Source organism: Carcharodon carcharias, chromosome 6 (genome assembly GCF_017639515.1).
Source record: "Carcharodon carcharias isolate sCarCar2 chromosome 6, sCarCar2.pri, whole genome shotgun sequence".
NCBI classification, from domain to species: domain Eukaryota; kingdom Metazoa; phylum Chordata; class Chondrichthyes; order Lamniformes; family Lamnidae; genus Carcharodon; species Carcharodon carcharias.
In genome coordinates, this window is record NC_054472.1 from 63,162,169 (window position 1) to 63,189,331 (window position 27,163).

General features: G+C 44.3%; 1 protein-coding gene across 1 annotated transcript in view; it reads left to right on the top strand.

Annotated features, from left to right (window-relative positions):
* Nucleotides 1-27,163, top strand: part of csmd3b (CUB and Sushi multiple domains 3b) — a 2,092,226-nt gene that overhangs the window by 1,264,983 nt on the left and 800,080 nt on the right. The window contains exon 10 of the mRNA XM_041189252.1: nt 13,146-13,267. Coding sequence (XP_041045186.1) covers nt 13,146-13,267 — 122 coding nt within the window. The remainder of the gene's footprint in view (nt 1-13,145; nt 13,268-27,163) is intronic.

Here is a 27,163-nt window from a genome sequence, read left to right on the forward strand (position 1 = left end):
AATTTGGCAGACAGAGTATAATGTTGGAAAATGTGAGGTGTCCACTTTGGAAGAACAAAAAAACAAAATTACTGTGTTTCAAAACCGGCAATGTAAGGACTCAGGCTTTGTTGGATTTCAGGCCTTGCCAGATTTCAGATCGGGTGGTTTGGGCCACGGGCGGTTTGGGTAAAGGTGGGTCGGGAGGGAGGGTCAAGGATCGCTTGGAACAGACCGCTATGCAAGCGGTGAAGTGATAACTAGTTTGCCACCATATAGCGCCAATGCAGTGACTAGCCAAATTGTCCAGGTAAGTTTTCTTTTATTTTACTCAATTCAAATTCAGGCATGGCATGTTCTAAAAATGTCCGGTTTTTGGACAGCCGGATCTGGGACACTATTGTATTATTTAAATGGAGAGAGAGACTGCAGAATGCTGCAGTGCAGAGTAATCGTGTTCTTGTACATGAATCACAAAAAAGTTAGCATGCAGGTAGAATAAGTAATTAGGAAGGCAAATGGAATGTTGGCCTTTATTGCAAGGGGGATGGAGTATAAAAGTAGAGAATTCTTGCTCTAACTGTGCAGGACATGGGTGAGAACACATCTGGACTATTGTATGTAGTTTTGGTCTCCTTACTTAAGAAGATTGGAAGTAGTTCAGAGGGGTTCAGTATACAGATTCCTGGGGTGAAGGGATTGTCTTCTGAGGAAAGGTTGAGAAAATTGAACCTGTACTCATTGGAGTTTAGAAGAATGAGAGGTGATCTTATTAAAACATATTCAGGTTCTGAGGGTACATGAAGGGTAATTACTAAGAGGTTATTTCCCCTAATGAGGGAATATAGAACTAGGGGGAACAGTTACAAAATAAGGGGTCTCTCATTTAAGATGGAAATGAGGAGAAATTTCTTCTCTGAGAAGTTTGTTAATTTTTGGAATTCTCTTCCACAGACAGCAGTGGAGGCTGAGTTAGACAGATTTTTGATTGACAAGGGTTGACTAGGTTATTGGGGACAGGCAGGAAATGACCTTATGGAATGGCTTGAGAGACCAAGTAGTTTACTCCAGCACCCCTGTAGAGTTTCGAGCCAGCAAAGGATGGTTTTCAAGATTCAGGAACCAGTGTAGCATTTTGCAAGTTACTGTAAAAGAGCAAGAGTCTGTGGACGTGCCAACTGCAGGATTATTTTACATGAAGGAGGATACACTGAAGAACAAATGAACGTTGAAAAATTTGCCGAAACATGCTGCTTCCATCATCTAAACCTAAAATCACTGCCATGCCAACCCTTAAATAACATCAAAGTCTGGATGACTTCATAATTTTCTTAGACTGACTCTGTCGTGAATGTGCACTAAATATTAGAAACCATCTCTGAGAGAACAAATTACTGAAGATGGCCATCTTGCTAGTTGACAACTGCCCTTCACACCCACCTTCAGAGAATCTGCTAATACAATAGTCAACTGTATCAAAAACACCTGAAAATATGTCTGGGTGCTGTATTCGAGGCTGAAACTAATAGGAACGACAAGGACAATTTTGAAGGCTTCAGTGAAGAAGAAATACTTGAAAGTAGGAAACGACCTGTGAACTACAATGGATTCAATGCACACATTTTAAAGAAGACTAAGTCTGTTGTCATGGACAGAAAGTATATGCTCTCTTACTTCCCGTAATCAGTTTGTTTCATATGGAAAGAGGTTTATTTCTTTTCTCAGCCTTGGAGTGTATATTCCAATTAAATAATTCAGTAGCAAGCTTTAGTGGGTTTAAAATAAAGGAAAGTATTTATTTTCACACACTTAGCCAAAATTAACACAATGTTGCATACTCAGTCTCATGCATGCATACACATAGAGATTGGATACAGATAAAATAGTGCACTTATACAGATTACAGTTAATACAGTTTCCGACTTACAATTTCCAGTATTCACTGTGGCAGAGCTGTGGTTTCTTGATTCGAATATTTAAATTTGAGGTGAGGGTCTTGTAAAGCAAAGGGATCACAGCAGGTTGTGACATTTCTTGTAGTAGAATGTCGAGGAGGTTAGTTCTCAGATGAACTTTGAAACTGAAACAGGTTGAGTGCTATGGCTGCTTGATGACTTGCAACTAGCTTCAGAGTTTGGTTCTCAGACTGTCTGAGAACTGATAGTTCTGAAGATCTGTTGGCTCCTGAGATAATAAGGGTGCAGTCCCAGAAACCAGTTTTGATTACATGACTGCTGGGTTAATACTTGTAAGGCCCAACTGTCTGGTTTAGATGGGGATCCATTGTGATACAATGGGAAGTTGTTGGTGACCACTGAGTTTCGAACTTCCCTTTTGTCCAGCATGAAACACGGAGACAGGCAGTCTGGAAACTCCACAATCATTAGGTTTTGGACCATCCTTACACAATGAGATGTGTGAATTCCACAGATGGCTGTGAAGTACCCTCATCTACATTAATATTTAATTAGGCATTCACTGGCAACTTGGTACTGTCTGTGGTGTTCAAATGCCAAAAGTCTCATGATTTATGGTAGCTATCGTAACAGCTTGTTTGTGTACAATTGTTAAAAGTATTGACTGAAAGTTCATAACATGACATGCCTTTATTGAGCATGACACTGTACTTGGAGCCAAATTAGATACTGACATCATCAATGCTTGGCTGAATGTCATCATCCAAGAAGCTACCAATGAGATGATGACAAATGATGAATACCTGGACAAATCGTTGAGATGGTTGCAAATCAATGAAATTCCACTGCTGCAAGTGTGACAGACTTCAGAACAGCCAACATCTAGCAAAGCCAGAGGCAAGGACTAAATGTTAAAAAACTTAAAAAAAAACTGCTTTCTTCAACACATTTCCACATCTGTGGTTTTCAATAGCCTAATTGCGCATGTACATTCCTGTTAGTAGAATAAATAAATTTTAATTTATTGGCTTCATTTTGTTTGTCTTTTTTATGTTGGCTCCTAGCTTGGCATTTTCGAAACGATCTTGTTTTAACATGATTTTGATATCTGGACCCAGCGGAATTTGTTACACTGGGGAACAGTGTATTTCTCTCAAGGAAGGAATGTGACAGGGTTGTCATCCATCAAATTCAGTGGTTCTGTCAATGATGTGTTGGATGACATTAGAAGTGACAGTTTTATAGTGACAGTTCCAGGAATTTCTGAAAGAATTGTTGTATGTTGTTCTTACACTGATGATATGTTATTAGTGCACTTACTTTCAGATCTGCTGCACTCTGTTATGAACAGTAGGCTAATCCATCGATGTTTGAGGCTGAAATTGATGCTGAGAGTGGGATTCCACCAACGCCCCCCCTCCCCCCCACCACCAATTGTAATAAGGGATAGCAACATGCCATCACTAGAAGGAAAGTGTGTCATGTGATCCAGTCTCAAATTTACTTTGGTCTGTGAGCACAGAACATGGCACACAGCCATGCTACTGATATCTTCAAACTTTCTACCCATGTATATATTTTTTCATGTGTTTGGTTTAAATGAATGAACCCACAATGTGTTTACACAATACTTTGAGTGATTGTTGCCTTTAAATCATTATAAAAATATGAGAATCCCCCCCACCTCCCACCGTGTGTAAGTTAGGGGTAAGCTTTCCCCCACTTGCCTGGCTTGCCCTACAGCCATTTAACAGTCACCGGGCCATTCATTGGCTTGAGTCAAAACTTCCACACTGCCAATCAAGTGGCTGGCAACTCAATGCTCTCAGCAGTTCCAATGGAAGCGGTAGCCACTGCCAGAACTGCTGTGAGCCCCAAGAGAAGCAAACTGTAATGGAACCAGATTCGAAGGCAAGTCCAGGGTTTTGGAAAGGCTAGGCTGCCAGGGTCTAGTGAGGGGGTTGGAAGGCTGTGGTGGACAGAGCAGGAGGAGAAGGGAAATGTTGGTTGGGGGGATGAGTGGAAATATGTTGGGGGAGTCTTCAATTGGCACATAGGACCCGAAAAAAGGCACCCCTCCTTGCCTGACCAGCAGATCTCCAGCTTTTACCTGCCGGACTGGACACTTGATTCTGCGTGAGGATAAAATCTGAGTGGCAATGGGAGAAGGTTCCAAAGTGGCCAATAATTGGCTACTTAAGGGCCTCAATTGGCCCACAGACTGGCAGGCCAGCTGATGCCTCCCCTGCCCCTGGTAGAATTGCAGCAGGGGCAGGTGAGAGATGGTAGGCAACAGGGACAGAGCCAATTTTACAGCCCGCCCCTGCGAGTCATACTGCCCTAGGGGACGGTGGAGTGGAGGAGGGTCGGTAAGACATTAAATTCCAACCTTGGTGTCTTTGAGTATCATCTAATTTCTTCACACAACTCAAGATATCATTTAGAAACTATGGCCAGAATTTTCATGCCGGTGTGCAGGGGTGGGCCCTGCATGCTGACACATCAAATTTGTCAGGTGATGTCAGGCTTGCATCCCAATGTCATTCAGGCCTTTCGTGCGCTGGATGCAGCTGCGCCCCTGCCAAACTGTCAAAGGCCTATCAAGGCCAATAGAACAACAATTCAGAATTAACAGGGCTGTCCGTCCAACCTTAAGGTTGGCGACCAGGTGAAGATCACAAGCGGCCTTCGCGTTTTGCAGGAAACCTCATCCACGAGCAGGGTGAGGTTTCCTGAAGGTTTTATTAAATAAATAATTTTTTTTTCACATTTCATAAACATGTCCCAGCTCATGTGACACTGTTACATGGGGGGACATGTGTAAATAATTTCGATGTTTCTTCATTGAAAAATCTCAATACGTTAATTTCTGTGCGGCACCTCTGTGCCTCAGGGAAGTTTCCGTGTTCTTTCGCGTGCATGCTCCGACTCTCCCTCTTCCCCCTGCCCGCACAGGTAGCACTGAGAAATACTGGCCATGCATCACACTGGCCGGGCCTTAATTGGCCCGCCCACATAAAATAGCGGCACGGAGCCGATAGCAGGTGGCAATTGGCCCCACGCCTGCTCCCGACTAGCCTGCCCGACGGAGAAAATTCGCCCCTATAGCTTGGAAGATATGAGAAATATCAGTGTCAATTATTAATTCATATCAATACTTGAAGCACAATTAAGTCTTTCTCATTTTCTGCATTAATAATATGTTCCAGTAACTTTGAAGGTGCGTCTCCAATCTGTTAGCAATCACAGAGCCCATATTGCATCCCTGTTTTTTTGTGTCTGCTGCCAACTATGCTCCCCAAAGTCGGAGTGCAGAACATGACCCTGACCAAGGCAGCAGAACCCTCATCAATTTTTTTTATTAAATGAGGCCTTCAGTTGAGCATCAGCCAAGGCATCTTATTATGCAATGCAGTCAGGGTCCCAGGATGTCAATTCGTCTCCAGGACAATTTTCAAGTGCCAGTTGTTGGAACGAATTTAGTAATCATCCACCTGGACCTGCCTAATGCCGCAGGATTGCATCTTCCCTCTTGACTGAGCTAAAACAATAACTCCATGCAGAAGCTGCCGAGTTTCCTCCTCCTGTCCCTCTCATCCCACCAAACAAACAAGTTGCTCCAAATGCATAGGCAACTTATGCTAAATGTAGTAAAGAGGCCTATCAGAATGGATAAGTCTTCCATTTGTTTTTTTAAAAATCTAGCAATGTGAGTTTGCTCTGCCTGCCTCTCAACCAGTGGAAGAATTACAACAATGTCCGCCACATAGGGCAGAATTTTCTGGTCGCCGTGCAGGGGCAGGCCCGACACGCCAATGCGTAAAATGATGCTCGATAATTCGTTTGGCGGGCGCGCGCCGGAGTCAGCTGACCGCCCACCGAAATGTCAACGGCCCATTAAGGCCATTAAGAAATTAATTAAGAACGCTGCACATCCAAACGTAATGTTGGCGGGCAGGCGAAAAGCCTAAGCGGCCTTCGCGTTTTTCAAGAAACCTCATTCACGGGCAGGATGAGATTTCCTGAACTTTTTATTAAATAAAGAAATTAATTTTCATAAGTATAAAAACATGTCCCCACTCATGTGACACAATCACATGAGGGGACTTGATTGAATAAATTTTTAAATCGATTCTTTAATTATTTTCATATCCATTCAATATCCCTGAGGCATCTATGTGGCTCAGGGAGATTGCTGTGCTCTTTCACATGCATGCACGAAAGAGCGCTGGCCCCGACTCTCCCTCCTCCCCCCACCCGCACAGGCAGTACTGAGCGCTACTGGTTGCGTGTTGCGCTGGGTGGGCCTTAATTGGCTCGCTCACGTAAAATGGTGGCGTGGAGCCAATCGCGGACGGTGATTGGCTCTGCACCCACCCCCACCCACTCCCGCCCAGCCCACCAGATGTAGGAAAAATCTTGACCATTGTTTCATAGCCTCAACCCCACAGAGCATAAGTCTTAGACATTGTAATAAACTTGATGTACCAGACATGTTTCTTACTTGAAACAGATAACTTTATTACAGAGCTCATTTCGAAGCTGCATGCTTGAATCAGCCCCAGGACTAGAAAGCTCCGCCCTTAAGACTACCCATGCTTAGGGCTCATTCTTCAGTACAATCGCGTGACTCCTAAAGGCAGTAGGAAAGGTTATACTTACATTACTATAGCCATTGAGATAACTTGCACAGCATATGTCTTTCATATGAACCCCTTTATCATGCTAAAGTCAGATGTCTGTTATGTTTTATGAACATAAGAATTATGAGTATAAATGGACCATACTTGATTTAATTGGCTTGCTCTGCCAATCAATACAATTGTGGCTGATCTTATGCCTCAACTCCACTTTCCAACCTGCTCTTCATATCCCTTGATTCCCTAAGACCAAAAATCGATCTATCTCAGCCTTAAATATGCTCAATGATAAAGCATCCACAACACTTTAGGGTGCACAATTCCAAAGATTCATCACCCGAGTGAAGAAACTTCTCCCCATTTCAACTCCAAAATTATCAACCTTGAGACTGTGCCCCATGTTCTACCTGCCCCAGCCAGGGAAAACAAACGCTTTGCCCCCCTCACCTCATTTTTCTAGACCCCAGAGAATCTGGACTCAATTTGCTCTGCCTCTCATCAGAGGTCAACCCCTTTGCTGGTGGACCAATTAAGGCCTGCCCAGCATGATATGCAAGCAGCAGCGCTGAGCACTGCCTGTGTGGGTGAGGGGAGGAGGGCATAAAAATGATATCTCAACACACAAATCCTTGGCAAGTGTGATCCTTTCATTCCAAGCCCTCCTGGAGGTGCCTCAAGGTGATAAAGAGATATTTTTTTAAATAATAAAGAGCAGAAAAGTGTAATTTAAATTAAAAAATAAAATTTTTATTTTATTTGTATTTGCTTTTGGAAAACTCATTCCACCCGTGGATGAGGTTTCCAAAAAAAATTCAAAGGCCACGTGGCCTTTTCACCTGCCCACTAAGCATTAGGTTGAACAGGCAGTGAAAAATTAATGTCAGTTGATAACTTAATAGCCTTAATAGGCCTTTAAATTGTCGGCAGGTACGCTGCTGGCTCCAGCGCGTGCCCACCGACCGAACTATCGCGCATCTACACGTTGGCATCAGCACACTCGGTAGTCGACATCACACGTCATTTCACGCTCGATCAGACCGGGCGCACGCCCAACCACCAAACTAAAAATTCTGGCCTTAACTTCATTAACAGGACAGGTTCCTATACTTCCTTTGACAAGAAGGTCTTCTTGGGACTTTATCCCATTCCACGCCCCTGGATTTTGGGCTCTTTTCTTTAGCCTGGGACTGGCTATCTGTCCCCTTTGTTCCAGTCTCTCCTGGCAGCTACTTTCAAAACCAACTGACCTCAAACAGCTTCCAAAACATTAGGCAGGAATTTACGCGTTGGCAAGCAGGGGCAGGGCCCGCTCATCACCATGGTCCATTTAAGTTTTCAGGTAGACGGGGCCACAGAGAAATCAGCTGCGCGCCCGCCGACCTGTCAATGGCCAATTGAGGCCATTGACAGAGTAAATTAAGTAATTAAAGGACCTTAAGGTGGTGGACAGGCCAGGAGCCCCGGCGCAAATTAGAAAAAGCATGAAACCCCATCCATGGGTTGCATGAGGTTTCATGTAGGTTTTAAAAAATTTTAATATAGTTTTTGTGAAAATTATGGACATGTCCCAACTCATGTGACATTGTCGCATGAGGGGACATATTAGGGAAATTTTATTTTTCTAATTTTAGGCTTTTTACATTTAGAGCCGATCTCTCTGAGGCTGCACTTAGCCTCGGCGAGATGAGTGCGCTCTTTCGTGCGAATGCGTGAAAGATCGCGCACTCAATTTTGGAATTCCCCCCGCCCGCACAGGGAGCGCATAGCGCTTCTGTGCGGACGTCACGCTGGGTGGGCCTTAATTGGCCTGCCCACGTAAAATGGCGCCGCGCCCCCAATCGGGGGTGCCGATCGGAAGAGCGCCTGTGAGTGCCCACCTTCAACTTTGCCCCTGACAGGGGGAAACTTCAACCCATTGTGTGTGTGTGTGTCTGTGGGAGGGACCTGCTTCTCTGGACCCTGTTGCTAGGCACCAGCAATGTTTTTTCTACCCTTGTTTGCTTAGTTTAGCTTATAGCCTTAAATGTCGTAAAAAAGAACTCTCATTTTGAATGCAAGCATCTTCTAAAGTGATCTTTCTTAACACACAGATACAAAAATACAAATAAAACTTAAACTTTAAAGCTAAAACTCATTCTTAGCAGCTACAAATGCCAATATGAATTCCTTTAACTGTCTCTATTTCCTAACACTACTAATCAAATTGCAGAAGCACTTTTCTAAAACATACAATTCCTGGGAATGCTGCTTCACTTGCAGTCATAAAAGATGTAGCTAATCACAGGGTAAACGTAACAGTTGACGTTTCGAGTCCTCATGACCCTTCGACAGAATTAAGCGAATCCCAGGAAGGGGTAAAATGAGGGTCATGAGGACTCGAAACATCAACTCTTTTCTTCTCCGCCGATGCTGCCAGACCTGCTGAGTTTTTCCAGGTAATTCTGTTTTTGTTTTGTATTTCCAGCATCCGCAGTTTTTTGTTTTTTGTTTTTAAACGTAACAGTGGTGTATCAATTTTCTCAAGCAGTTAATAAGCCATTTCACAAGTAACAAGTCACTTAACTAGTATAATTGTTAAAAAAAAGTTCTAATCCAGCTGTGGTGTGTGCAACTATAGTGGAGAATTACTGAACACCTGCAGAGAAAAAAAATCTGATTTACTGGCAGCTCACTGCATATATTCATGTTTCCTGATTTTACACTCAAAAAGAGCCTCGAAATGCAGTACAACTAAATATGCTAATATTGATTTATACTTAGTCGTGAACTGGCCAACCTTTAATCCCTTAACCAACAACATTCAATTTAATTGATCATTTACTCTGCTTCTGTATGTGGCACCTTGCTGTGCACAAATTAGCAGTCGTATTTTTCTGCCTTATAACAGTAATCACACTTTAAGAGCAATTCAGTGACTATGAAAAGCATTAGACACCCTGAGGTCACGAAAGGAGTTATACAAATTTAAATTCTTTCTTTATCATTAAATTCTTTCATTTTTGTTAACTTATTTTTGTGCTTTTCATTTTTTTTAGATTTTTTAAGTTCAAGTTTATATTGCAACAAAGTAAAATTATAAATCAAATGTACGTGCTAATTATTCAGTATGGTAATTAGGATATGTTGGCAAACTTGCAGATTAAAATGAAACAGATTTCAAAATTTATACAGCTTAATATAGTAGCTATAGAAAACTTATAATTAGTGGCTCGCCTTCTGGTTAAATTGGTAATAAAAAGACTTAAATTTATATGGCACCCTTCTGTTTGTTACAGTTAAGAAATTCTTTGGAAATGAAGTCAGTGCTGCAAAGTACGCATTCTTTGTTGTTGCTTGTAATAAACCTGTAACCTTTATATATGGTGCCATAATGTATATATTATATATTATTCCCATATTTGTGTAACTTGGGGTGATTTTAGAAATAATATGGACGGCATTGCTTATTGTACATTCTTGGATTGTTTGCCAAGTAGTTAGTATGTGCCATCATCTATAAAGTGGCACTTTATCGGATGTCTTTTGGAAATTCAGGTACACTACTGGCTTCCTGTTATCGACCCTATCATTTACATCCTCAAAAAGCCCTATTAAATTTGCCAAACATGATTTCCCTTTCATAAAAACGCTTCTACCCTGTCGGATCATACTATGTGCATTATTAAGACTTCCTTCATAACAAGTTCCAGTATTTTCCTGATGACTGATGTCAGGCTGACTGGCCTGTAGTTCCTTGTTTTCTTTCTCTCTGTTTTCTTGAATGTTGATGCAGATGAGAATTTAAGGCAAACTTAGGTTTACACAGTGTGTTACAATGCTCAGATGTCTGTTTTCACCTATCAGCAAAGCTCTGCATACCACCTGACAAGAAAACATCTGGCCACTCCTTTAAATTCAACAAATAGATTTGAAATTTATGTAAGATTTAGACTTGCACTAATAAGAAAATCCAGCAGTGAGAAAAGGCAATTGAAGTAAACCCCTCTAGTATATTAACTCTTCCTAGTTGCAAATTGGTCAGGTTGGAGAACTGAATATCTAAGGATATTTGACATTTTTGAAAGAAAGGAAGAAAGGTAAAGGAAATAGATTGCCAGTCTATTAACAAAAAAAGAACAGTACGGTAGTGAGAAATGATCTTTGCTCTGAAGATTGAGGTATAGCATCAGCCTGGGTGGAGATAAGAAATAGACGATAATTATTGGAGTTGAGAAGAATGAAGGGTGATCTTGTTGAAATATATAGGATTCTGATGGGCTTGACAGAGCAGATGCCGAGAGGATGTTCCCCTCATGGGTGAATCTAGAACTAGAGGGTAGAGTTTCAGAATAAGTGGTCTCCTATTTAAGATGGTAATGAAGAGGAATTTCTTCTCTCTTTGGAATTAGTCTTTGGAAGTCTCTACCCCAAAAAGCAGTGGAGGCTGCATCATTGCATATGTTCAAGGCTGCGTAGAAGGGGTTTTGATCTATAAAGAAGTCAAGGGTTAAATGGTAGACAGGATCAGATCATCCATGACCTAATTGAATGGCACAGCAGGCTCGACAGGCTGAATTGTTTATTCCTGCTTCTATTTCTTGTGTTGTTATGTATTTTGAATACCCAATGTTTCTGCCTCTGCTACTTTGCTTGGTGGATTATTTCCAAACATTTAGCACTCAGGTTAAAGAAATTCTTACAAATAACCATTCTAAGTTTTCTTTTTGTTATTTGTTATTCCAGTTTCAATTTTTTCTATTTTAAAAAAATCTATCAAGTCATGTGTACATGCTTCGATGTACATTATTGAACGCTTTGAATAAGATCTTTGATTGTACTTATCTAAATCATTAATCTTTTATACATAACATATCTTGAAATGCGATTTTAGCTGCTTTTGTGTAACCTAGTTCTATCTTTAAGCTCAGCCTTGCTATTTTCTGTCCGCTTACTATTATGCTACTACTATTATCATGCACATATTTTGAGTACAATCTGCAATCTAGGCACAATTGCACTCAAAACTCTGCTAGTTTTAAGAAGTGTTTTTTTTTGCTCAAGTTTCCACTCAAACTTATTTGCATAGCACTGAATGTAAACTCATTCATGAGCCAGATCAATTGGACATCATTTTAGAATATAATTTAAAACTAAAATCATTTTTAGCATAAATAGGTATTCATGGAAGTAACCTATGCAGCTTTATCAATACAGTTGAAAAATGCTTTTTCACAAAAAATAAGCAATTTTAAAAAGTGTCAGTAACCATCAGCAATTACTAACCTGATTTTAAATAACTGAATATTATTTTAAAAAGCTACATAGAGCTATTTAATGTAGCCAGTTTATTAGCTAATTGAAAGATATTTAAGAGTTTTTGAACATGCCTTTTAGTGTCCTTCTGGCTGAAAAAAAAGTTAAAGTGGAAACTTGCAATGGTGATTAATTCAAACAGTAGTGTGCCCAGTTGTGTGGGTATGAACAGTTTCTAGCATGATATATATTAAACTAGTGTAAAAGATCACAAAAACTTGAGCTGTGCTCAACATAATTTGCACATGAAATTCTGCGATTTCAGATGAATTACACTGGAAAATAAACAATGAAAGCTAATTTAATAATAACTCCTGCCTACATAGGTTAAGAAAATATAAGAGATATCATATATTCTAAATTTTCTTTCCCTCTGCTCTCAGCCATGCCATTTGTTGGCTATCATTCCATGTGTATATTCTGGTTAGTGTAGGCATGCTTTCCAACCCCATGGACAGCGTCACTGTTTGAGTTTATTCTGTCCTCACTTTGGTTGCATTTTCTAGAAGAAGGTCACTAGGTAATAACCATGAGCAAAATGTCTCTTTATTTTATCCCCCTTAACTTGGGGTGCTGAAGCTAATTGTAATATCCCTAATGCCACAATGGCTGGAATCAGTTGGCTTCGTACAAGCCAAGAATCTGACATGTAACTTTTGGCATGGCTGAATTCCACACTGGTTATAGACCAGAAATAGAAAATTTTCAGGCATTTGTGGAAAGAGCAGAGGAGTGAGCATAATTGAATATGCTGGCACAGGTATGATGGACTGAATGGCCTTCTTTTGTACTGTTTGATTTGGTGCTCATCAAGGGAGCTATGAAAATCTTTTCAATAAAAGGAACTGTTATTGCATTATTATAGTGATTAGATGAATAGATTGCTCAAACAAGTTACAGATTATAAAAGTTGGCATTCACATTTAATTTACACATTCAGGTTACAAGTCATAAAACCCTATGTTAGAGTGTGACTCATTCGCTCTAATTTACATTGATCAGATTTTACAATACTTTGTCATTTCTCATTGAATTCCACATATAGGCATATTGAAGTTATGAAATTTGAATGAAATTATGTGCCACGCAATTCTTCAGGAGTTCTCAGGACGCTGCTGTAACTTCAGCAGAAACTTGCTGGGAAACCCATTTGTGCAGTATTTCCACTGATCTTCCACTGAAGTTAAAGCAGCAATTGATGAGATTCAGCAAGGAAAGTCTTGCCTAACTTGTCTAAATAGTTCCTCTTTTTTAAGGACTGTTTTCTTTATGTTATGTTAGCAGGACCATATTTACCAATCTTGTTTATCTTTTCCAGTTAAAACTTGTGGAGTTAATCTGCACGGTCCGGCTGGTACCTTTGTGTCCCCCAACTTTCCTTTTCAATATGACAGTAATGCTCAATGTGTCTGGATAATAACAGCATTAAGCCCCAATAAGGTAAGTAACAAATGGATATCTGTGCATTTGCACATTAGTAATGATGCACTTTCATAAAAGAAGATAATCAATGCTAATTCCAGGGGAAGATTTCCTCTTGTTACTGTGCTAGCAGTGTCATAAATATAGCTGGAAAATTTCTCTATTTAGAGAAAAGTCATTGATGCATGCTTTTGAATTCTATCAGAAACAAGTTGAGCAAAGCTTCCTGTAAAGTTTATGTTACCAAAATCCCTAGGACATTACCAACTCTGTTGTTTATCTTGTTCATTTGTATATACCATCCACATGATATGCACAACAGTGTCCCCTCATATTACAATTTAATTCTGCTCTCATGTAACACGAAAAGATATTCCAGCCCTATTCCTTTCTGTTTATCATCTGTAATCATTGACAAGGTTGTTTTACTAATCTAAGATGTGTCACAGAGCAATGCACAAAAAGGCAAGTTCATCCAGAGAATGCAGTAAGAATGCCAGCAAGGTTGTTAATGCTTCAAATCCTCTGACAAGTTTATTGTTGTTGTAATTATAGTTGTATAATGAACCTCTGTGTAGAAAGTCATGTCTTTAAATGAATACATCAGTGATTGCATCTGAGTGTCACTAACTGTTCTTTATTTCTGTGAAGGCCAACGTTTTTATTGCATTCGGTTGATCAGAATTTCACTTGATGCTAATGTTGTGAACATCATCTTATAATCGTACCACATTAGCACATCCACTTTATAAAAATTGAGGTTGCTATTTATATTGCAATCCCAGCAAATCTGAATGATTGAGGACAAAGAATTATAGATTCTGAGTGTGATGCAATCTTAACTAAAAAAATATCTTGGGAAAATTGCAAAAGCTAAGTTTTGAAAGAGACATCATTGCAGGAAGGTTATTTTTTGAACAGATCTTCATTGTGAGGATGAAAGTAGATTGCTGCTATTATCTATAATTGCATAGATGTGAATCCCCATCTCGTAGCTATGGTAACAGTTAATGTTGCTCCAAGCTATCATTGCAGTGGCATTGAAATTTCAATGGTTGTCAAATGGGGTACAGGACAGAACATGGTTGCTATAGAAGGGGCAGGGACATTGTAGAATAGCAGGATATGGAACCTGCTTAAAGGAGCAATAATGGCACTGGAGGAAGCAAGAAACCTGGCAGCAAAGGTGCAAGGGGTCAAAAGCAGTGCAGCTAACTTGAAGAAGTCTGACCTGGGTGTTTTCTGAGGAGAGAAGCGGGGCTGGATTGTTTAGGGTTGACTTTCAATGTCAGGGATCTGCCAAAACTAACACACATCTTTTCAGAGCAGAAGAAGTTTAATTTCCACATCAGAGTTGCTAAGGTAAACTACCGACTGGCATCCTTGGGAGGCCCTCATAGCTGCTAGATTTGTGGAGGATGATAATGGCACGCAGTGAGGACACTCCATAGATTTTCACACAGCCTCTGAGAATGTCTGACTCCTGCCTGGCTGAGGGCAGTTTGCTTGTGCTCTGTGATCAGGGCCATCTCAGAGACACAGCCATGAAACTTTAGAAGCATCTGATCCTTTGTCTGCCTTCAGCACCTGAGCCCTTCAGGAGCACAATGTCACTGGTCACAGATGCTGAAGAGATGGAGGCCAGCCCCTCCTTAAAGGTGCTGAGAGCGCATAGAGAGAATGATGGGACTCTGACGTCTGCCCACTACATTCTGGCAGCAATGACAATCACCATCGAGATGCAGGCAACAGTAATGTGTCCAGGGAGTGTGATGCTGGATCATCACTTTGGTCTGAAGGCTGCACAAAGCACAGGGAAGAGGCCCTGGACTGAGACACCTGCCTTTTATCTTGGGCAGAAAGGTTTCACATTTGAGTGACAAGAGCACTGCTCATCAGAACAAGGAGCCATAGGCAGGGAGATATTCTTGGGAATTTATTGACAATAGTGAACAGAATTTACAAGTGATTAACACCCATGCCCAGACTGTGCAACCGTATCTTCTTAACTTTCCTAACCCTGCCGCTATGTCTTGGTGCTCCCCAGCCATCCACAGCGCAGGTAGAGGCAGCCTGCTGACTGCAATGCCCTGTGTGTGATAATTCTGCCAGGCGTCCTCTGGAGGGCTAAGACCTGGAGGGCTCTGGCCTGCTTTCAGGGTCCTGCTGTGTGGAAGTTGCACCCTCCTTAGCCTGTGGAGCTGGAGCTGCTGAGGTCACAGGAAGAGGGGATTTGCATGGGCTGGACACTCCCGGAATCACCTCAGTGGATGGCCCCCGGGGTGTGTACCTGCTGATCCTCCTCCCTATGGGTGCCTGAGGGCCCCAGGCTGATTCCTTGAGGAGAAGGGGTAGCAGAAATGAGATCGAGCTGCCCGTCACCCCTCTTGCTTGCATACTTTTGGAGGCTAACTATGGCATCAACGATAGAGTTGAGCACATGCAGCAATGCAGTAGCGATGTCTCCAAGGTCTTCATGGCGGCTGCCATCCTACCAGTGTTAACCGCATTGTGTTGGCATGCTGGCGCTATCACCTCAGCCTGAAGGTGGACGGACTCCTCCTTGAAAACTGAAGTGTGCAGCGGACATCCCTTCCTGAGCCTTTGCAGCTCCAGCAACTGTGACATGATCGAATTCTGAGGCTCATCATCTGACTCGGACTCAGCAAATTTCTGGTCTCCAGCAGTCCTCCAAGTGCCAAACACTAGGGAGGTGCCTGCCACTACCTGCTATAGATCAGAGACTGTGATGTGCTCACCAGATTGTGATCCTGAGGCTATTCTAAAGCTAGTTCCCACCGAGGTGTGTGTCACTGTCCTGGTGGAGGGTGTGGGTGAGCGCTGTGATGGGACTTCAGGAAGGGTGCTCCAGATTCCTCTTCAGAGATTTCTTCAGGGCTTATTTGGAGGCCCTGAGTCATGGAGTCCATCAGCTGTTCCCCATTGTTGCCTGCGGAAGCAAGGGGAGATAATTAGTGCATGGCAGTGGCCTGTGAAACAGGACACATCACTCATGGCATGGTTGTCTGCTGGATGTTGCACTGCTGGACCCTCACTTGGTAGAGCACCACTGACCTCACTGTCAGCACAGGACTGGTCCAGATCATTGCCGGCCAGCTGGATGGTCCATGAGGACCTTGAATTCAGGCGTTCCTCCACTAGTCTGTGACCTCTCCTTCTTGTTGTGTGCCAGCTTGCCTTGCATAAATAGACATGGAGAAAGTGCAAGCAGGCCACCGGCCAAGCCAGATAAGTATGCCTGGCATGAATGGGTGGTGAGTGGTCCCATGGACAGCATTAGAACAATGACAGTGAGTGTGGGAGGGTGATGTCCCTTGAACAGGCAGCAAGTGAGATCCTATGAATGTGCGATGGGTTTTTGAGTGTGTGAGTTGAGAGAGATGGGAAGAGTGACTTATCCTGGCAGAACGGAAGAGATCAGTCATCCTCTTGTGGCATTGGTTGGCTGTCCTCTTTTGATGGGTGTTGACACTGACCACTGCTGCCACCTCCTTCAAAGCCTGGTTCATCATGCTGCCGCCCATCCTGCGGCCAGAGCAAGGGTAGAGGACATCCCAGCGGGACTCCACTGCATCCAAAAGGCATTCCAGTAATGCGTCGCTAAACCTGCAGATTTTGTATTTTTCTTTTGTGGATATCTTCCCTGCAGCAGTCGTGGGCTTGAAGCACTGAGATGTGTGAGCACAGTTGGACTTTAAATATGGCACCAGCGTGATGAAGTGGCAAGGTGATGGCATGGCGGGTGAATGAGAGCCCACCCACCATGGAAACAGCATGTTTCCTGAGAATGCATAAATAATGTGGTGGGTTTGGAATGATACGTCATAAAAATCTGCTGTTGTGGCCAGCGGGAATCTGGGACGAATCCACCCTATGTGTCCCTTAGTTATCACCACTCTGCTTTATGATGTTTGCTATCAGATATGGCAATAGAATAAAAGACTCTGTCCAGCCTTTTTTGAACCTAACTGTGGGAGGCATGTTTGGGAAATGTGCAGATTTGATAGTGAAGAGGATAGCTGTGGACTCCAGAATGATATCAATGGTTTGGTTGTGTGTGCAGAAAAGCGGCAAATGGAATTCAATCTGGAGAAGTGTGAGGTAATACATGTTGGGAGGGCAAACAAAGCAAGGAAATACACAATAAACAGGATGATATTGAGAGGGGTAGAGGAAGTGAGAGACCTTGCAGTGCATGTCCACAGGTCCCTGAAGGTCTCGTGACAGGTAGATAAGATAGTAAAGAAGGCATATGGAATGCTTTCCTTTATTGGACAGGGTATAAAATATAAAAGCAGGGGTGTAATGATGGAACTGTATAAATGTTGGTTAGGCCACAGCTGGAGTTTTGTGTATAATCCTGGCCACTACATTGCAGGAGGAAATATTTGCTCTGGAGAGAGTACATAAGAGATTTACAAGAATGTTGCCAGGTCTTGAAAATTGCAGCTATGAGGAAAGATTGGTTAGGCTGGGGTTGTTTTCCTCAGAGGAGAGGAGGCTGGGCAGTGAATTGATTGAGCTGTACAAAATTATGAGGTGTCCAGACAGAGTAGACAGGAAAGAAAAGAGTTGACGTTTTGAGTCCTCATGACCAGTTGACGTTTCTTCTCGCCGATGCTGCCAGACATGCTGAGTTTTTCCAGGTAATTCTGTTTTTGTTTTGGATTTCCAGCATCCGAAGTTTTTTGTTTTTGTTTTTAGACAGGAAAGACTTGTTTCCTTGAGCAGAGAGGTTAATTACTGGGGGCAGAGATTTAAGGTGATCGGTAGAACGATTAGAGGGGTATTAGGAAAAGCTTTTTCACCCAGAGGGTGATACATGTCTAGAATTCACTGCCCAGATTGGTGGTTGAGGCAGAAACCCTCAATTCATTTGAAAGGACCTGGATCTGCACTTGAAGTGCTGTAGCCTGAAGGCTATGGATCTGGTGCTGGAATATGGGATTAAAATAGGCAGCTAGCCTTTTCAGCCAGTGCAGACACGATGAGCTGAATGGCCTGTTTGTAATTTTTCTATGGTTCACTGAAATACTAATTTCTCTCACAGAAGGTGCCTCATGACCACAAGGAATCTTAGGGCATAGGTCATGGTCTCCTGGCAACAGCCCTCTGGCCTTTCATGAGGAAAAAGTCTTGAGGATCTTGGGGATCCATGCAGTTGGGTTGAGGATTTGGATGGGCCAATGATAACTGCAAGTTGTCTACTATAGTTTGCATGTTTAATGGTTTGGGAACACAAACTTAGTAGCCCAAAACATGAGATCAGGCCACCACCAAGAACCACAACGGAACTGTCACAGTAGTTATTTAACTCTAGACCAAAAAGTGCATCCAATATGGACATTTGAACTAAGCTTCAGCTCTCAGTGGACAATTTTGACAGAATTATAGCAGCCAATTTTTATCTTTTGAGATCTGAAAGGAGCCATCAGGTTGATCATGACACTGAAATCCAGGATCAGCACAAGTCATATCTTTTTAACTACTGTCCTCACTCCTGATAACAGTTCATGTGGCCTTTCTAGCTGGTCACTTTAGATGCCCCTTCTTAAAGACGTTAGAATACAGTGCAGATTGGCCACACACCTTCAGTGGTGACATAGCCTACTGAGAATTCTCTTTTGATTCAAAATAAAGAGATAAAGTTAACTTGGTTCCACAGCACTTGCACCCCTTGCTCTTGGAAATCACTGCGGGACCATGATAGGTTTAAGAACAGTATTGACACACATGGGTATACATGGTTAAAAAAGAATAATTTTCCGTAAAGGCATACTTGTACAGTAAAACTTTAGTGTAGCTATATGCTGCACGCCTTTTGCATTTCTCCACAAATCCAGCTCTGGTCTTCTTTAGTCATAAGGACCTAGATCGGAATGGTCAATGTGAACCCATGGAAGAAGATTAGAAAACAAACCATTTTCCTGCCTGCAACTGATGAAGGGAGGCTCGCAGAATCCTTTCCTCATAGCACAGATAAGGAAAGATGTTTCAAAATGCTTCCGTCAAAATTGATATTTTAAAAAGCCTGTGAGCAATCAAAGCCTGTGATCTCAGACACTTGGTGGTTTGATAAATCATGCAAGTAGCTTATTCTTCCTTCCTAGAGGTTTTAGTTAACTTAGGTGTAATTTTACCATAGACGTCAGAATCTCTGGGATTGCACATTTTATTCTTATTGTGCTACTTGCAGCAACCATCCCTAGAGTGGTGGATCTTTCTTCTGCTAGCGCAGAGTTCTGGGCAGAGTTCTTAATATGTCAATGAGAATGGTTGTAATACTTGCATATCTGGCATGCATATTCTGAGCAAAAGTATCCTATTGTAGCTTTGAAGAGTTGAGTACAAAGCTGACATCAGCATTGCTCTCTGCCCCAGGAACACTACTGAACTACAAACATTTTAATATTGAATAAATTTTAATGTTAGGACAGTGTCGTTTTTCACTAATTAAAAGGTTTCATAGGTTTTACAATAGACTTTATGCTGTTGAAATTATTGTGCTCTGAGTGTAAACTAAAGCAGTATAGTTTTCACATTTCCATGCCAACAGTGCTTTCTGTGACTATGTCACAATCAAGTTGCAATGTGTTAAATTGCAGCATAACTATCACATATAGTTAGAGCCAAAGCTCTTAACATAGTTGGTGTGTAAATGAATAAACAGGTACCAAAAATGTATGAAAAGTTACCAGACAGCAAGAAAAGGTCAAGCTGACAAGTTAGAAAAGAAAGGATATTTATAAAGAAATGGTAGGAGCAATGGTGGCAGTAAACAACAGTAGAATTCAGCAATTGGTGGACAGGTAGTGAATAGATCAGTTGTAAAACAGAATCTAAACTTTTACTGTCTCCCTGTCATGGAAGATCAGAGACTGTAACAGAGAAAAAAAGTCAATGGCCATATAGTTTAAAATATTTTATTCTCATTTAATTGCTTTTCCCGATAGCTTTTCAATAAAAAATTCAAAGGCTGCAAACTTTGGCTCCATAGCACTCTTTTGTGTGCTGTTTTAACTCCAAAATGGCACCTCAAATCCAGACTCACTCTTTGGGTGCCAGCTGCACTGGAATCCATTTTGATGTAGGTGTTATCATGGAATATCTGCTGGAAGTATACAGAGCAGGCAGTTTATTTCAACAATCAGCATGTAGCACTCATTTAACACCAGTGTTGCCATTTTGGAGCTTAACACTCCAGCTAACCTCACAGAGTTGAACACACTCCTGGCAGCAGGAAATGCTCTCCCACCACTGCTATTCAAAGGGATCACCAACTACTTTCAGTTTTGTTGCTGGTTGGTTTCGACCAATTGTATCAACAATCCTACAAGTATTTGGTGTTTGTCAGAATCACTATAGTCTACAGTGAATGGGATGGCATGTAGTTCTGCATCATGATCCCTGTGCCTGTTTTTGGACTCTGTCCAGTTTTGGGGCCAAGTTGCTTAGAAGTTGCATAACTGTAGTTTTCCATCTCGATATGATGGGTTTAATCTGTATTGTATAATAAGCATATACCTTGGTGGTAGCATTTGTTTGCAGTGTTTCATTTTGTCACAGAGTAAAGTTGCCAGTTTAAATAACAGCATTAACCAGAATCTTCCAAGCAGTGGCAATGCTGAGCGCATTGCCACTGCACACGCAGGTTCTCTTGAGCTGACGTTGCTGTCCATTTCTTGAAGGAATTTCCAATCCCAGCTGTCAAAGAAATGCAGCACCTCCCCTCTAATTCCAGCGAGCGGAGAAAAGTCAGTGGAACAAGTGGATGCAGCCCTTTTTATGGCATTTGTTGCTGATTATGCCTGGTGTGAGGGGCTGAGACCGCACCCTGTATAATTTTCTTATTAAATATATAGAGATAAGCTCATTGCTATCTCTAAAAATTTAAAACTGACAAAGACCCAAAAATGACTAAAAAGGGTCCATCTGTGACCCTTGGACAAAGTAAGCTATCCTGGCAGTATCAGGGCAACTCATACATCATTATCTCTGAAGAGCCACTAATGACATATTGTGGGCTGCACAGACCAAATTCAAAAAGAGCTGTACAAAGGCCATCTGCATTTCATAACCCAGCTTGGCCAATGGGAATCTGCTCGTCTGCTAAGACAAAGGACCCCACAACCTTCCTTTCAATTCTAAATGGTTGAGATACTCCATAATCTCAGGGACCCAGATGAGGGACATATAAGCTTTGTCAAAGACAGTGTGAAGAGTTGGGATTCATGTGACATGGACCCCTGGTTTGTGGAACCAGTAATATTGCCTTGTTCTCCTGCAAAGCCTCTGTCTGCCATTTTACCAGGTCGGACACCTACACTGCTTCTACTGGAAAGCCTTACCATTGTCTACAAGGCCGATTCATCTCTGTATGCCTATCTCATCATGTAAATGCAACACCACTGGATATCTGAATTGTCCAGCATTGGTTTTCAGCTATTTGACTTCTGAATACTTCAGTGGACTTTGATTCTGGCCTCTGGAACCATGTGAAACAATATCTTTTTTTCTTTTTTGTCTCTGCATTATAGATCCTTCTTTTCTCTATCCCTCTGTTATTGTATGATTGCAAAGGAAGCAATATTGCAACCTTCCTCCAGTGTTTTGAGTATGTGCAAATAAACTAATCCTTTGAGTTCATCCTACCTTGAGTTTGCTTTGGGATTTCTAACAGAGATCAGATTGCACCAAAACCAAGGGGTTGGAAAATACGACAATGCTTAAAAAGAGGGAAGCAAATCAAAAACTCTCTGTTTACGGACACATGATGAGAGAAGAAATTAGTGCTGTTTAAATTATCTCCTCTACTGTTCTTAACACTGCTAAGTTTAAAGGTCCAGTCTTTGAGTGTGTGTTACTGAATGGGGAGGTAGGTGGGTGAGTGGGTAGGTAGGTGTGTGGGTAGCTGGCTAGGCAGGCCAGTGAGTGGTTGGGTCCGGTCAGTGGGGTCAATTGAGTTATTGGGTCTGGTCAGGGGTTAGTTGGTCTGGGCAGGGTTCATCAGTTTGGGGGTTGGTGCTGGGGGGATGGTAAATGGGTCTAGTTGGTGGATAGTCAGATTGGGTCGGGGCGGTAGTCAAGTGGTCAGGGGCGGTAGTCATCGGGGGAGGTTGGGAGGGTGATTTGAGGTACAGTTGTGAAGTTACCCATGTGTGAGACCCCAGGTTATAATCTGACTAACATTTCTGGGGTAACTGTCCAGGGGCAGAATTTTCCCGTTGGCGTGCAGGAGTGGGCACCGCATGCCAACGCGTAAAATGACATACACCATCGTGATATTTGGGAAGGCGGGTGCGCTATAAATTCAGATGAGTGCCTGCCACCAATTAACCATCCAGTTAAGGCCCTTAAGGCAGCAATTGTATTCGATTTTTTGCAGCCCGTGCGATCTTCAGGATGTCACATAGGTGCAATGGGCAGGCGGGTAGGAGACATTTGTATAAACCTCATCCACAGGCGGGATAAGAGGGGTGAGTGGGGTCATGGATGTGATCTTTCAGATATTTAAGTGTGAAAGTTACTTATCCTTGCCTGTATGAGCAGGAATACTTCAAATCTCATACCAGCTGCTTGGACAGGAGTAAAAGCCATGGTCAGTACTCGACAGTAAAGATCATTTCTGCGCCTGCCGCTTTCAGGAAGCCTTCCCTTAGCCTGGGTATGGGAGTTGTGCTTTCCACTGGAGGTACCTCCTCTGAGGAGGAAGGGAGGGCTAGACGGGGGAGGAGGCCAGGTGTCCACATTCAGCCTCCAGAGAAGCCACCTTTGAGGGGCCAGGTGCAGGAACAAGGAGTGCAGGGCCAAGAGGTTGTCCAAGGCAGAAGGGGCTGCAGAAGACGCCAATATCCTGCTGCCAGGGTATACAGGCAGCGAAGCAGCAACCTCAATATGTCCGAGGTGTAGTGCTGAAGGAGACTCTGTCTCTGAAGGGAGACAGTGACCTCCATCTGTTAGGCCCTGCAATCTCCGCAAACTGTGTGGGTGGGCACTCCATGCCAGTGGCTCTAAAGGTCACAGCTGCATCAACTTCTATGCCTCCGGCTCTTTCCAGGGCTGGGTGGGTGATCTCTGCAGAGTCTCCCAATCAGCTGTCCACACTGGTGTCAAGCAGGTTACAGAGGCTCTGTTCAGGCGTGCATTGACTTTCATCTACTATCGCTGGGATGCGGCAAGCCAGACACAGCGAGCCAGAGGCTTCGCAGCCATTACTGGCTTCCCCTGTGTCCAGGGTACAATCGACTGTGGCTATCAAGGCACCAGCAGGTGAGCCCGGTGCCTTCGTCAACAGGAAGGGCTTCCACTCCATGAACGTGCAGATAGTGTGATCACGGGATGCAGACTCTGCAAGTCTGTGCAGCTCCCACAATGCCTACATCCTCAGACACTCCCAGGTGCTGGGGCTCTTCAGTGCTCCAGCCTGGCTGGATGGATGGCTGCTGGGTGACAAGGGCTATCCCCTCAGAAGGTGGCTCATGATGCCTCTCTGCCATCCAAGAACAGAGGCTGAGCAGCGGTACAATAGGAGCCACGCCTCCACAAGGACTGTGGTGAAGAGAACCATTGGTCTTCTCAAGATGCACTTCCGATGCCTGGACCACTCAGGGGGCACACTGCAACACCCCCCAGATCGTGTGTCACTGATAGTGGTTGCATGCTGCATTCTGCACAATCTGGCACTGGAAAGGGGTGATACAGTGGTTGAGGAAGACATAGACAAAGTTACTGTGGATGCACAAGACTAGTCCAGCAGTGAGTCCGAGGATGAGCACGCACAGGGAAATGCTGAGGGGGTAGAAGCAGGCCCGGGCATATCCCAGGGAGGCAGGAACACCTGGGAGGCTCTAATCCAAAGAATCTTCAGCTAGCCCACCACAGATGGACCTTCAACACATGGCAGGGCTGCAGGCTCCACATTCAATACCTGAGTGCTAAATCTGCCTGGATACTAACATTAACTAAGGCCCTTGATAATAAAGCTCAATATCAAACAACTCACTCATAACATCATCGGTTCCCATACACATGCAGAAGTAAGGAATCACCCCGAGGCATGGAAATATGTCAAAATTTATTGAGTAAACAAAAGTAAATTCATAAAGCAAAAAATAAATGGCGTTGGACATCACACCGAGTCTTACAGAAAGTATTATGGGCCAACATAAAAGCAACAGTGAGAAACCCGTGCTGTGCCTGAGGTGCCTTAAATTTATGTTTACGGCTGCTACGTCTAGGTGCTGTCCCCTCACTGGCACTGGCATTTGAGACAGCCTGCTCACTGTGCTGTTCTGTTGGCCTCGATCACCTTGGTGGACGTCCTCTGAGCCTTGGATCATTTGATGGCCCCACCGAGGATGGGGCGGCCAGTTCCATAGGTGGCTTTTCCCCAGACGCCGCAGCTTCAACGGATGCCACGGTCACTGGCAAAGGAGTGGAGGAGCTGATGCCCTCATCTGGAGTGCTCTGAGGAGCCTGCAGAGACGACAGGCAGCTGCTGCGCCGATGTGAGGTCACTTCAGACCTCCCTGCTCACCGCAGATGGATGGGCACTGAGCTGAGATTCTTGGTGCCCAAACCACCTCCCACACTAGCACTGACCAGCTGAGGCCAATGTCGCTGTGAGGGCTTGCAAGTCCGAGTGCAACCCCAGGAGGTCCTGATTGGTCTCCTGGAGGAACCTCTCCACAAGAGTCGCCACTCTCTCCTTGGAGGAAGCATGGCGCTCAGACATGAGGCTCATTGCATCAGTGATGCTTCGCATGGACTCCTCCAGCATGGGCCCCATGCCACACATAGCCTCATGTATCTCCGCCAGATTGTCCCGCATACCCTGCTGCACTTCTAGTGTTCACTGCCTCACAGACGACTCCAGAGGCACATCATCAGCCACCGACCAAGCATGTACCTGGTCCCCAGCAGTCCTCCGACTAGCAGCGCCCTGGGCACTCTCTGTCTCTGCCCGCACCTCAAGTGAGTGTGAAGTGCTCTCACCGCCGTGCCCCGGGATACTAGCCGAAGATCTAATTCCCACCGAGGTGCTAGTATCTGCGCTAGTGCCTGCCTGGCTGAGATGGTGTGACGCTAGTGAGTGGATTTGCTCTGGGGATTCAGGGGTGGGAGGTGGGCCCACTGTCCCCTCCTCCCTGCCCTGCTCCGGTGATGCTGAAAGGAAGAAAAAGGACATTTGATTAGTTACAGGGTGGACAATGTCAATTTGCATGCCGCTCCCCCAGATCATTATGCGCTCATCCTTCCATAATCAAGGGTAAACCCATGTTGCTAACTTCAATAACTGAGCATTCGGCAGTGCCGTGGCTTCTGTGACACACATGGTGACCTGAAGGCTCACCAAACGTACTACCCCGTGGCATCCCAGCCTCAACGCCACCGGTGGACCTGGGGGCATGGCGCCTCTCCAGATCCATGGCCTGCTGCTTGTAAGTCATTAGGATGGCCAACTGGGCCTTCCCTCCACCAGTCTGTATTTGTTCATTGTGTGCAGTCTTCTCCTGAAAAGGAGAGAAGAGCATTGATTAGTCCAGCCTGCACCTGAATTCCCATCGCATCCCTGCCAACCCAGCCAGAGTGGGACATTGCAGGACAGCAGTTCCTCATCATCCTGCAGCTACCACACACTCACCCAAACAAGCCAGGGCTGATCGCACCACCCCCCACCCCGCAACCCATTGCCCAAATGCTGTCTCCTTCACATGTGGCACCACAAGGTGTAACTTTGCTAAGCAAGGAGGCACAAGCACGTGGAGTGCAAAGACCAACAGATGGATTGGTGCCTCGCCAACTGGAAGCTCCCCTCCCAGCATGTTAGCACCCTGACTTCGACATGTTTCCCAGTTCCAGCACTCTGCCTAGGTGCAGACCCTTGATTTTCACCCCCATTCTATACTCTGGGTGAAGGTGTTACACATGCTGCAGATGCAGAACACATCCTAGCTGTCACACCCAGCAAGGGATACATGCTGTGAGGGACTCACTAACGTTACTGTGCTCAGAGTTGTCGGGGGTAAAGGGTGACGGCTGCATTGAGTGACTTGAGGCAACATGGTACTCACCCTTCCCAAACGCAGGAGATCGTTGAATCTTTTGTGGCACTGGACCAATGTACACCGCACCACATCATGGGAGCTAGCCCTCTCGGCCACCTCCTCCCACACACGTTTAGTCAGGTGGGAGGCATCCGCCTGCCGTCCCTCGGAAGAAGGGCCTCCCGCCGAGCTGCCACCTCCTCAATGAGGGTAGCGAGGCACTCGACAGAAAAATGTGGGGCACACTGCTCTGCTGGCCTACCCTCTGGTCTGGCCTGCCCAAATAGCCTACCCTCCGGTCTGGCCTGCCCCAATGGCCTACCCTCCGGTTTGGCCTGCCCCAATGGCCTTCCCTCTGGTCTGGCCTGCCCAAATGGCCTACCCTCTGGTCTGGCCTGCCCCAATGGCCTACCCTCTGGCATGGCCTATCCCGATGGCCTATCCTCCGGCCTGGCCTGCCCCAATGGCCTACCCTGCAGACTTTGCCCCTCTGATGTGCTCTTCTCCCAGCCATTGTGAGCAGCCTTGCAAAGGCTGCCAGGCCTTCATTTAAACAGGCCGCCGGGTCGCCATTGGACCCAGTGGCCTATGCATATCCACCGCCGACCGCCCGCTCCTGCTGTCCACGGGAGTTGTGAACTACGCTGGGTGGGCCTTAATTGGCCCATCTGCATATAAGGGCGGTGCGGACCCGATCACAGTCGGCGATCGGGTCTGCGCCTGCTCCCAAATGGTCCACCCGACAGGGGGATATTTCTTCCCCAGGTAACCATTCATGATCTGTCTAAGGTCTCCAACTCGAGCTCAGAGTCGGAGATGTTTTGTGAGTGTCCCGGGGAACAGGGAA